We start from the raw sequence: 12,704 nt of genomic DNA on the forward strand, positions 1-12,704 counted from the left end.
TCCCTGCTGCTCGCAAGAAAGATGCTTGTCCATGAACAGGGACATGCTCCTCCCTGGGGCAGGGCTGGGGTCCCTGTCCCTTTTGGCAGGAACAGGTTTAGAAGAGCAAAGTGACGTGCCTGGGCTCCACCGGCTCATGAAAGGCAGGTTCCCTGCGTGGAACCCTCAACCAGGGGAGGCTGGCTCTGGGGAGGCCCAAGCCCCGCGGTGCAGAGACCATAGTGCAGAGAAGTGGGCTCCTGGCACTGCCCCCATGGGCAGCCATCAAAGGGGATGGCCATCCGTCACCTGGTGCTTTCCAGGGGCCTGGGTGCAAACCCCCAGGTGGCGTGGAAGAAACCACACAGGTCGGGAAAAACCTTGGCGGCACCTCTGGGCCCTGGCAGGCTCTCTGCTTCCATGGGCCCCGGGTAGCCTTCCACTCAGTCCTCCCCACAGCTGAGGGACGTGGAGTTATGACCCTGCTGCAAGGGAGGACACCGAGCACCGGGAGGCCAGCTGGCCTGGCCGTGCCCTGCAGCCTTCCCTGGGAGTCCCCCCGGGAGCCTGGGAGCTTGCCCGGGTCTGGGAGTCCCCATCCTGACGTGCCCGTGCTCCCTGCCAGGACGAGGACTCCAAGTGACAGCTGTCCTGAGTCCATCCCGCCTCAGACACAGGAGCCTCACGTCCTCCCCTTCCATCTGGCCCCCACAACTCCCTGCTCCCTGTGGCCTGAGATCCAGCAGCTCGGGGGGGGGGGGGCCCATGTCCAGTGAGTGACTCTAGGCAGGGAAGGCCCGACTGTCACAGCTGGGGTCCAGAGTGGCCGGAGGAAGTGCTTGAGTAGGGGAGATACCCAGGCCAGGCCAGGCCGCTGCTGGGCCCCCTGCGGCCTCTCCGCCTGCCCTCCAGCCTGCCCCGCCCTTGGTCCCAGGCTGCTGTAGCCATTTATGGCCCCTCAGGCCATTTATCCAGGGGAATCTGAGGCCCAGGACACCCAGGATCTAACCCTGTGACCCTTGCCTCCTGGACCAGGAGGCATCCCAGCCACTCCTTGGAGCTCTGGTCCCTGATTCCAAAGGGACCACTGCAGAATGACAGGCTGTGGTTCCCCGGGTTTAGGAACAGTGGCTCATGGCGGCTGAAGCCTTCTGTGGCCATTTCTGTGGCCCATCTCATGGAGTCGGACTCAGAGAAAGCACAGCCCCGTGAGCCAAAGTCCGGCTGCTTGAGGCCATGTGTGCCCAGGACCAGCTGCAGCCCTGTCCCACTCCGGAAGTGATCTGCTCCTCCAGGAACTCAGAGCAACTACGTCCAGAGCCCTAGAGGGACGAATAGCAACTTCCAGATCCCCTGGAAGGGCGAGGACCTTGGGATGAAGGTGACTGAGGATGTTAGAGAGGCAGGTGCAGGAGCAGAGGATCCCTCAGAGCCCTGGAGCTAAAGAGAAGTCACACTGGGCGTCTACGAGAGACAGGGGAGCGGGCGACAGGGCCACGGCTCACCGATGTCCACTAACCACCCGTGTCTACGACCTTGGACCTGCTGTCCCCGGTGAGCTCTCATCTCCCTCCACAGGGACCCATGACCCCGTGTCCTCGTGGTCTGAGATTCCCCTGGTAATGGCTCCCAGCTCAGCACCTGGGGGCAACGGTGCTGAGAAACATGCCTTCCCCTTCTATCCTGGAAGAGTGGGGAGGAGGGGGCAGAGCCACGCCACCCTGGCCTGGCCCGCCTGGCCTGCTCCTCCGTGTGGATGGCCATGACCCGTGGTCTCTGGGAGGGGCAGAGGGCAGAAGGACTCTGCCTGCCTCTGAGCACCCTGGGCCGGGCACAGAGTCACGTCCCGAGGTGTCCAGATGCTGTTCTGTGGGTGGGGCAGGCAAGTCGGTAAGCGGGTCAGGCTGGGCCTGGGGCTCCAGACAAGGGGTGGCCTCTGGATCCGAGTCACCGTGACCACTGCTGTTTACTGAGTGCTCACCCTGAGCCAGGCACAGCGCCAAATGCTGTGTCATCTCTTTTAGATCCCCCACAAATCGTTATTGTATGTATTTTTCTCTTTTCGGTACTGAGGAATGAACTCAGGGGCACTCGACCACTGAGCCACATCCCCAGCCCTTTTTTGGATTTTATTTAGAGACAGGTCTCACTGAGTTGCTTAGGGCCTCGCTAAGATGCGGAGGCTGGCTTTGAACTCGCGATCCCCCTGCCTTGGCCTCCCAGGCCACTAGGATTACCACTCCTGGCTGTATTTTTTTTTTTCTATTTGCCTAATGACCTTTGTTTTAACCTTTCCCCCGGACTCTGGCACCCAGACGGAGAGTCCCACTAGGCCTGCTCGGCCTAGCGCCCGTGCCTGGCATGCTGTAGGCGCTCAGCAACCATCAGGCTTCTAGAGACGAACAGACCAAGGCTCAGAGTGACAGGGCACAACAGGGAAGCAATGGGGCTGGGACTGGAACCCGCCCGGTTCACCCCAAAGCCACCGTCTCCACTCTGCCCCGATCTTCAGGCCAGGCGGGGGGCTCACCCTGGCCGAGCTGACGGTGGTGGAGGTGCCGTGGCTGCCTGTGGACGAGCCCGTGTCGCTGTAGGAGACCAGGGAGTAGGTGTCCCCGGCCCCAGGGCCCGGCGGCTGACGTGCCTTCATGGACTCGATCTCCCGCCTCAGCACCAGGTGATCAAAGCGGTCCAGGTCTTGTGGGGAGATGGTGCCTCTTACCTCAGAGAGGACAGCAAACTGGAGGTGGGGACAAGAGAGGCACTCAGCAGAGCACGGGCACCAGTGTCCTAGTCCTCTCAAGTGGCCTGCCTGAACCTTCTATGGCTCCCCAGTACCCTCAGGAGAAAGTCCAAACACACCTTTGGGCAGACACAGCCCCCTCCTCTGACCCCACTTCCCTGCCTCGTCCTCCTCCTCCTCAGCATAAACACACACGACCCTACGTCCCTGAAGACGCCATGATGTCCAGGCCACGAGGCCCCTGGCTGGTCCCTTCCACCCCAGCACCCTCCCCCTCCAGACCCTGTCTCCCGGTCGCACATCCTGCACGCCCTCCCTGGGATCTCGTCACTGCTTCCTCTGTGCAGCTTCTGAGCCTCAGACGGACTCCTGCGGGAGCAGGGTTGGAGGCTGGTATGTGGCAGGGTCACCTGCGGCTTGTCACAGTTCCTGACAGCGGGGAGGGGCCTGGGCATTGCCAGGAGTGTTCCAGGACACCCCACTGCAGACTGCGGCGTCAGGGTCCCAGTCGGGCCCTTGGTCTGCTTCCCCGGGAGCCGTGAGCCTGCCGGGGGGCTGCCTTGGTCATCGGTCTCTGCCTGCAGCTCAGTGGGGCCCAACTCCTGGGAGGTTGGGGGGGGAAGGAGTGGGGACAGGGAGGCAGGTCACCTTGGCGTGGGTGTTGAGCAGCTCGAACAGGGCCATCACGAGGGCCTCCACGGAGACGCTGCCGCGGCGGTACTCGTCCAGGTAGTAGGTCATGGTGGCGCGCTCCTGCTCCGACAGCAGGTGCCGGGCCTGTTCCTCCAGCAGCACTCGGGTCTGGTTCCCCAGGCTGCTCAGCGTCACCTGGGAGCCGGCTGGGCCCTTATAGAATCCTGGCTGGAAGACAGGAAGGTGGAGGCCTGGGACTCTGCAGACTGGGGCCAGAGGCCCGGCCCCGCCGCAGTGCCCCTCCGTGGTCTCTGCACACCCAGGCACCCGGACAAACCCCACTGTGTGACCTAATCAGGGGCAAAGAGCCGCACAGCACACGTCATCCCACTCAGTCAGGCGCTGTCGCCAGGTTCCCCTTTCCTCCTCCAGGTCTCACCGGCCCCCCAGGGACACTGGGGACGCCAGTAGTGTCTGTATTTCTACAATGTAACTCAGGTCCTCACCATCCCCCCCCACCCACGCCACTGTCTCCTCGTCACCAGCTGAGCTCAGCACTGGTCCCTGGTGTTCACTATCACCTGCTCAGAGCAGCTGGTACAACGTTGTCACCATGTCACTCCCTGCTTAAAAGGCTTTCAGGAACTTCCCAGGACTTGAGGTCAGAAGCCATACCTCTTGTCATGGCCCAGAATGCCCCGCGGGACCTGCCATCCTGCCTGCTGTCCTCTTGTTCCCCGTCCAAGCCTGCTCCCTGCCTCCGGGCTCGGGCACTGCCACTGCTGCTCCCCAAACTGGGTCACAGCCCTCCTCCACCCATCTGAGTTGGAGCCTCATCTGCGTGTGCGCTCTCTCTCTCTCTCTCTCTCTCTCTCTCTCTCTCTCTCTCTCTCTCTCTCGACCCCACCTCCTTGCCTTCATGGTACCAGGCGTCCTTTCTAACCAGGCATTTGTTTGAAGGTTTGCTTTGTTCTTTGACCTCCTGGGTGTCACCCCCAGGGTGGCAGGGGCCTGTTCTGCTCTGTCCCCTGCTGTTAACCCAGGCACCGGGGCAGGGCCTGGATCCTCCAGGGGGTCAGCCACTCGGGCTGAACTGTCTCGGGTGCAGAGCTGCTCGGCACACTCTGCCTCGCCCAGAGCTGAGACGAAGCCCAAGCCCCCACCCTACCTTGTTGGTCCCTTCTGTTGTGACATCCCCTGGAAACCTGTGGAGAAAGACAGCCGTCTTCAGCTGCCCGTCTGAGCAGATGGCCAGGCCCAGCCAGGGCCAGGAAGGGCGGAGCTTTGGAGCCACACACTCATGGCCCCCGAGTGCCGCTGGCCAGTTTGGGGGCTACTCAGTGAACCCCCAGACAGATGGGCAGCTTCCAGCCCCCCCCCAACAACATGGGCAGCACTGCCAACCCCACGCCAGGTGGACTCCTGCGCTGTCTCTGCCCCTGCGGGGCCAAGCGCTCCCAGCTCAGCATCTGGGAGCCGCAGCGCTAGAGGTAACAGCTGGAGAAGGCTCGGCCCAGACGCGCAGCTCAAGGCCAGGACGGGGGACGAGCGAATTGGAGCTCCCAGGCAACCGCAGGGGCGGCTCAGCTCTAGCCCATGTTTTCGGGAGGGGTGGGGAGCGTGGTGAAGAAGGCTCAAGTTGCCATCTTCCTAACACTTCCTCATTTTTAATAGGCAGAAATTCAGATTTTTACGTGAACCCTGATGTCTTTTTAAACAACAACAGCAACAACGACAACTACAACAAAAACCCACATTATGCGAGGGAAAGAAAGGAAAGGAGAGGATGCTCTGGGGTGTATCTGTCCAGGGGGCCACTGGCCGGCCACCAGGCTGAGACATCTGATGAAGACCCAAGGTGACATGTCACATTATTAGCCACTCTGCAGCCACCTGGCAACCGTCCCTCTGGTATGACTTCTGGGTTCACCCTTAACTCCTGGTATTCTCACTGGTAGACCTGGGGTCGGGGCAGGGTCGGTTTTCAGATGAAGGGACTGAAACCCAGGAAAGTGTCACGGGCTTTGTCTGACAGCAAATGAAGAGCTGGTCCTGCGTCCTAGCTGTCCACGGGGAAACTAAGGCCGGGGACAGGGGTTTGCCCAGAGCCACGGCCTGAAAATAAAGGGGACCCTGGTGCGGGGAGGCCCGTCCCAGCTCCAGCTCCGAGAGCGGACAGCGGCCGGGGCCGGGGGCGTCCTGACTGGGAAACCGCGCAGGGTCCCCGCGCCCCGAGTGCGCGTGCGCAGAGGCCAGACCCTGCCGAGTTGGTGGCGCTCTCCCCAATCCGGGAACTGGCGATCCACTTGGTCTCGTCCACCGTGGTGCGGGCGTGCGGCAGCCTCCCGACGTCCTTCACGGTCAAGATGAGGTGCCGAGACGACTTGAGCAGCTTGACCGCCTCGTCGTGCAGGATGGTGAGGAAGCTCCGCCCGTTGGCCTCCAGGATCTGGTCCCCAACCTGTCAAGACCCGCACACAACAGTCACCTGGGCTGTTTGCAGGACAGTGACTCAGGCTGGGGGCGTCACAGCTCTATCCCAATTCTCTGGCCCGCCTTCCAAGGAGGTGGTCCAGGCAGGCTCAGAGAGGTGTGTGCATGCCTGAGGGTCACACAGCAAGGAAGGGCAAAGCTGGCTTCCAATTCCAAGCCTGAGCCCAGAATCCTGATAGGAGAGGGTGCACCTGCCCAAGCTAGCAAGGATTTGAGGGGCAGATCTGCAGCCCCAAAAGTCTCCTTTTGTGGAAACAAGTCATTTTCAGACTAGGACAGGGGTGGGGTGGGGTGTGAATCTCACGGTGGGTTAAGGCAAGAGGGGTGAAGGCAGACTGCAGTATTTCCCTTATACATTTATACACTGTTGAGCCAACTAGGCCTTCCCTGAAAAAATATGTGTGTATGTGTGTGTGTGTGTGTGTGTAGAACAACGAGCCAGCAGTTTCATTTTGTGATGTGGAAGAAACCACATTTTTAATGAAAGCATTTAAAAAATAAAGGCAGAAAACCTAACCTTCTGATAAAAACTGTGTGACAACACCAGAAGAGGCTGGTGTGTGGGGGAAGGGGCTGCCCAGGGGTCCCCACACCCTGGCCCAGGGCACTCAGACGCTGATCATGGCTGGTGCCCCCGCCTGTTGGCAGCCCGTGGTTGACTCCTGGTGTTGCACCAGCATTTTTCAAAGTAAGATCTGGACGAGGGCAGCCAAGCAGCCCCAGAGGAGTGGAGATGTAGGACCTGGCTAGAACTGGCTCCCTGGGCCCGCTTCCCAGGGCTGGTCTGCAGTGCACGCCCAGCACCCCCAGACAGTACTGCTCCCCTCCTGTGCCACACGCCGTGCTGGGATGCCACCTGCTCCTGCCGACGCTGCTCACAGGTCGGAAGCAGACCCGGTTTGTGCCATAAGTGAGTCCGCATCAGCGTCTCTGCTCTGGATACCCAGGGCTCCCTTCCGCACAGCGGGATTCAATGAAAAGTCATCGAATGAATAAAAGTGATCCTGGTCTCGGAAGGGGGTCCTGTGGCCCTGGTGTGGGAGATTAAACACCCGAGAAAAGTGGAGGCAACACAGAAAGCAAGTTTTATTTAAGAGGGAGACGGAGACAGAGATAGAGATAGAGAGAAGGGGCCCAGAGCTGGGTGCCCGAGGGCGTGGGTGTGTCTTGCTCCTTTAGAGACTCCCAGAATCCCCCTTTAAGCCTCCACTCCCTTCCTTCTCTAGCAACCCAGTGATGACCAGCCCTCATCTCTCTATGCTGACCGCCAGGCCTTCCGCCCCTGCCTCTGTTTGTTAGGAATGTGACATTTCCTGTCCCCTCTGGCCAGGCAGGACGGCAGGCAGATGGCTTTTGGGCAAAGAAAGCATGAAGGGAGCCAGTACAGTGGGCTCACCTTAGAGAACCACTCTCTCAACCTCGAGTTCTCACCACCCTCAGCTGTCTGTCCCCCTATAAAAGGACCCTCCTTCCCATCCGCTCCTAGGTCCAGACCATCCCTGCCCCAGTCCAGCAGGGACAGGCACATTCACCGCCGCGTCTGTCCCTTTCCATGACTCTCCTTACTTAGGATCCCCAGCACCCTACGGAGTAGCTGTCCTACTCTTGATTCCACTGGAGAGACACAGGCCCAGGAATCTTCTAGCCTGACCCACAAAGCGTGGGACCGGAAGCCTTTCTGATTTCGGAAGCTCTGGGCTTTGAGATAGTTGCACAGACTTTACTGGTTGAGAACCTGCTTCGAGGTCTGAAGTGCTCTGAAGTGCCCCAGGGTCTGTGGGGTTTCAGAGGACTTCAGAGAGTCCAAGGGCACTCAACCCGCTGCTAGTGAAGGGGAGGGGCGGATGCAGGCCAGGTCGGGTGGCCCCAAGGCCTCTGCTTCCTGCTACTGAGCCGCTGCCCAGCGCTGGCTGGTCTGAAACCCACCGTCCCGCCACCCTTCCCCACCCTGCCTGCCGCAGCCACATCTGAAACCCTGACCCTTCCACAGCTCCGCCCTCTGAGCAGCTCCTTTAGCAAATCCACCCTGTTGGTCCCCTCTCTTGGGTCCCCCTGCCACCTGCTGACCCCTAGGTTCCGGAGGGGGACTCCCCTTCATGTGCATTTACATCTAAACTGGCCGCAGACACAGGACCAGATGGATTTCATCGACTTCTTGCTTTTGTGACATCCCTCCCACTTAAAAATGTCCCACGACCTCCCACATCCAGGACACAGCAGAGCGCTATGGTCACGGGTGTCACGCCCAAGACCTGGGTTCCCTTCTGGGCTCTGCTACTCGTGTGACGGCTGTGTCCCCAGGGGCTTTGGCGCTTCATTTGCCTCAGGGGTGAAGATGGGGTCCCTGTCCAAGAGCAGCCTTCACCAGCGTCATCAGCGGTCAACTTTCCATGACAGAAGCCACAGCTGGCCCCCATGTCTACAGCTCTTCCTCCCCTCCGTCTCCCGGGCACCCTGTGGAGACGCCCAGGCCCATTGCTTGGGAAGAGCTTCAGAGAACCCAGAGGAGAACCAGAGCTTGGCCCAGGCGCTTGCTAAGGGCTTTTGCACCAAGGTGTGGATCCCGCCAGCCCAGCCTTGCCCGCGCCTGGCGTCCCTCCCCATCGTCCTCCTCCGAGGCTCAGCTTCCCCAGGGACACGGCCTGCCTGGGATGGAGGGGAAGCTCACTTCCAGCAGGGCCTCTTGCACCAACCCCGAGAGGCCGCCCCCTGGGGGGCAGCTCCACCTCTGGTCTCCCAGCCCTGGGTGGCCGCCACCCGCTGCTCAGAGCCCCAGCCACAGGGGCATTTCTCACCCGCCCAAGTGCTTTGTTTTCCTAAGTATCTCCCTCAATAGCTTTGGCTTTTGTTGAGCTGAGGGAATCAATTTTAATCTTCCTTTAATACATTTTATTTCATCCCAGCAGCTTAATTAAAGGAAACTCATGTCTAAGAGGCCAGATACATAGGAGCATCCTGTGAGCCAGGCCGGGGGGGGGGAGGGGAGGGAGGGGACAACTCAGTGCCACCAGCATCTAGGAGGCCCGGAGAAGGTTGCAGAAAAATACAGGCTGCCCAGTTAAACCTGCGTTTCAGATAAACAGCAAACACTTTAAAATCCGTGTGTCCCAACCATTGCACGGGACAGACTCGCAGTAAAACAAGTGCTCATCGTTTGTCTGAAACTCAAATTTCCAATGTTCACCTTATTCGTTTATTACCTAAATCGGGCAGTTCTGGGGTAAAGGTGTCATCATAGAACCAGAAGCTCCTGATGGGGGGTGGCAAGGGGTGGCACCTGCCATTTCTGCAGCCTAAGCCCCCGTGAGTCACCGGCAACCCCCGGCTCAGCTGCACGCTGTGCGCTGCTGTCCGTGAAATCCCCTCTCCGTGGTGCTGGTCACGCTCTTCCTGCCTGTTAAGTAAGTCTGTCCCCGCAGCACAGGGCAGATGCTGCGCGGGGCTCTGTGCCACCATCTAGGGACAGCCCTGAACGGAGAGTGGATGGCCATCTGCCCTGCTGGGGACACCTGAGCCCACTCCCCGTCTCCTCCCAGCCCCTGCTGTCCCGTCTCCCCCAGGCCCAGCTGGGTCTGGTTTGGGGGTTCCCCAGGCCTTCCCCAGCACCCAATGCAGTGTCTGGCGGCCACAAAGCCTCCCCAGCAGAATGGGTACATCCCTGCTGCTCACAGCGGCCCCACGGGGCCAGCAGGGCATGGAGATCTGTCCCTGTGACACTGTGACATCGTAGCCAAGTGGTGCCACACAGCCCTCATTTAGACCGGAGTCTCACTGTTCTCCTCTGAGGTGGTATGACAGGCCATCGCTTCCCAGGGAGCTGTGAGAAGCCACGGGAGCTCCCAGCCCAGGGCTCGAGACACGGGGACTCACCACGGCTCTTCATTCACATCCCATCCAGAGGAGAAGGGTTCAGAGATATCCAGTGGCTTGTTTAAGGTCACACAGCAACTGAATAAATGAGCCAGCCCTGGGAGCCCACCCTCCCCGCCCTCTTCCTCGCACCTGTGCCACCTCTCTCCAGCCCAGCACGGGTGGCAGGAGGTGTTCAGAGACTGGTGAAGGGTGGGGGAGACCGGTTCCCGTTCTGTTTGCTTCCTCTTTCCTTTGGGTGGTGCCACGTGAAGTTGGGGTCTTTTTCTTTCCCAGAGAAAACCCAAGAGCTCTTTGTTCCCTGAAAGGAGACTTTTCCTTACCCCCCAAGCCAACTAGGGAGAGGTGACCCGGATACACCAGGTGGAGGATGAAGAGGTGCAGATGCACCTGCTGGGGCAGATGGGGATGAGGCCCAAAAAGGACAGGGACACATGGAGGGGACCTCAAGGCCAGGCCCCGGGGCTGACCAATGAGCACTCGCACCCCCACCCCAGGACTCTCGGGGACAGGACACGCTGCGGCGAGAGGACAGACAGGTGCCCGGTGCGATCGCGGGTCTGACACTGCTCAGTCGCTGCGGGGAGAGCAGAGGAGGATGAATGGATAACGGTGGCTCTCTCTTATCTGTCACCATGGATGTCCTATTGATCTCCGTGACGCAGGAGAGGAGGCCGACCACGGAGCGCCCTTCATCTCACAGCAGAGCCAAGAGCCCTTCGTCACCCACAGCCGCGGGCGACAGGCTGGTGTTCCGAAGCCGAGCGGCCGACAGCCCTGGACCTGGCGGTCCACCAGGAGCCTGGGGATTCACATCGCTAGGTCAGCGGCAGTGATCAGTGCCCAGCCAGTCTCCAGGAGGCCCCAGGAAGATGAGTTTCGATTCTAAAACCTCTTCCCTCAAAATGGGAACGAGACTACCCCCTGTGCAGACTGCAGGAGAGGCCCGGCAAGAGCCCAGACCCAGGAGTCTGGGTCTACATCCAGACCTTGCCACTTATTTGCTGTAGGACCTTGGGGCATTTACTTAACCTCTCTGTGCCTCAGTTACCTCCTCTGGAAAATGGAGATGATATTAGGACCTACTCACAGGTGAATTAATACTCTTACTGTATCCCAGCACCTAAACTGGAACATAGTAGATGCTCAACAAATATCTGCTGAATGGACACATATAAAGCACATTAAAGAGGACCCAAGCTGGATGCGGTGGCTCATGCTTGGGAGGCCAAGGCAGGAGGACCGCAAAGCCAGCCTCAGCAACTTATAGAGGCCTTGCCTCAAAAAGAAAAAGGGCTGGGGATGTGGCTCAGTGGTTGAGCACCTCTGGGCTCAATCCCCAGTACAAAAACAAACAAAAAGAGTACCTAGCATACAACAGGTGCTCAATAAATGTTAACTGCATTTTTAGAAAAGCATGCTTTCCCAGAAGCTGCCCACTGACCACTCACCAACCAAACCTGCCGTCCCACCTCCTTGGGTCTCAAGGCCACACCCACCTCCCCTCCTTCCTGCTTCAGCTGACCCCCACATGGACCACATCATGAAGTACAGATTCTGTCACCCCATCTTGCAGATGAGGAGGCTGAAGCCAGGAGGGGAGGTGACGAGACCTGGGAGGTGGCCTATGTTCCACTGGCCGGCAAAGTCCCTGCTCAAACAGATACCAAAGTCCCCTTTAAGAAAAGCCAACTGCTCTTCTGGTACCTCTTAGCCTGCTTGGCTCTGGGCTTTGGGCCATGCACACAGTAGGTGCTCTATTCCTGGGTGGTGATGGGAACTGAAAACAGACTAGCAAGAAGAAACCGTGGACCGCGGACGGCAGCAGCTCTGAGCGCCCCCTGCACTCCGAGGCTGCTGGAGACAGGTCTGCCCACACCACCAGATCCACCAGGTGCTGAGCCGGGCCAGGACCCTTCCCCGTGGGACGCTGGCTGAGCCAGCCACACCAGGAGGGCACCTGTCCCTGGCCTCCTTCCCCGCCGTGTTGAGGCTGGAGTGAAACGGACTCCGTGGCTCCAGCCAAGGACCCGGCATCACCTCAATGAAAATTAAAATTCTATTAAAGAGGGTTTTTTGGTTTTTTTTTTGCAATTATGAATCTTTAATGGTTTTCCTTGTCAGGTATAAAAGTTTAATGGGTTTTTTTTTCCCCTTTCGGTACAAGTGAACGATGCAGTTTTAATGAGACAACATCAGTTTTTCCCAACAGTTCAGAAGTCAGTAACCCTCGCCCGTGTTTAAATAAATAAAAACAAGAAGATCAAGACGCATGGCGACAAGGTTCCTGGGCAAGCTCCGGGCCAGCGCTGGGCCGGGGGACTTCTGAGTGGCCCTCGGAGGCTTAGCGCTCTCCCGAGGCAGAATCTGGCCAGAAATACCAAGGTCAGCCGGCAGAGCCCCGCTTGCCCACCTCCAGGACAGGGCCCTGCGCTTCCTAGCTCCTTCTCTGACGCGGCAGATGGCTGTCAGTCCTTCCTGACACGGGCACCCTCCTCCAAGGCCTGCTCTAACCCCCCAGGTGGTCAGTGGGAAAGGGCTTGCCCAAGGCTGGACCAGAGTCAGGTTCACAGCCAGACGGGCGAGAGGTTGTTCTGAGTTCTCCTACAGGGAAATCCAGGTCCCATGGTAAACATCAAGGAGTCACAGGGTCAAACCCAGGACAAATAAGAACCTGCGATCCGAGCACCTCACTGGGGACCAGCCACCTGGTAAAATTCAGTTCTAAACCTAGCACCAAACAGGGCACGCAAGGCTTCCTGTTTTAATAGATGAGCTCAGTGAGACTCAGAGAGGGGAAGTCGCTTGCCCAGGGACACCCAGCACACAAGTAGCAAAGCAGAATGAACCCAGCCTGGCTGCTCTTCTGAGCCCCAGACTTGCACCTGCCACCCAACACGTCAACTCAGATGACTGAGGGGCACCCCAGGCCAGCGCTGTCCGAAGAACTTTCTGAAATATAATGGAAATGTTCTCTACCTGCACT

At 59.1% G+C, this 12,704-nt stretch overlaps 1 protein-coding gene across 14 annotated transcripts in view; it reads right to left on the reverse strand.

The window, feature by feature from the left end:
- Positions 1–12,704, reverse strand: part of Whrn (whirlin) — an 80,952-nt gene that overhangs the window by 14,084 nt on the left and 54,164 nt on the right. For 13 of the 14 annotated variants that reach the window (XM_078048041.1, XM_078048040.1, XM_013356651.4 and 10 more), the window contains 4 exons: positions 5,614–5,816; positions 4,524–4,560; positions 3,371–3,583; positions 2,510–2,719 (listed from right to left, as the gene is read on the reverse strand). In XM_078048041.1, coding sequence (XP_077904167.1) covers positions 2,510–2,719; positions 3,371–3,583; positions 4,524–4,560; positions 5,614–5,816 — 663 coding nt within the window. Of the gene's footprint in view, positions 1–2,509; positions 2,720–3,370; positions 3,584–4,523; positions 4,561–5,613; positions 5,817–9,850; positions 10,521–12,704 lie in introns of those variants that run through there. The other variant, XM_078048052.1, reaches the window with a different exon arrangement.

The sequence above is a fragment of the Ictidomys tridecemlineatus genome, chromosome 4 (assembly GCF_052094955.1).
Source record: "Ictidomys tridecemlineatus isolate mIctTri1 chromosome 4, mIctTri1.hap1, whole genome shotgun sequence".
Taxonomy (NCBI): domain Eukaryota; kingdom Metazoa; phylum Chordata; class Mammalia; order Rodentia; family Sciuridae; genus Ictidomys; species Ictidomys tridecemlineatus.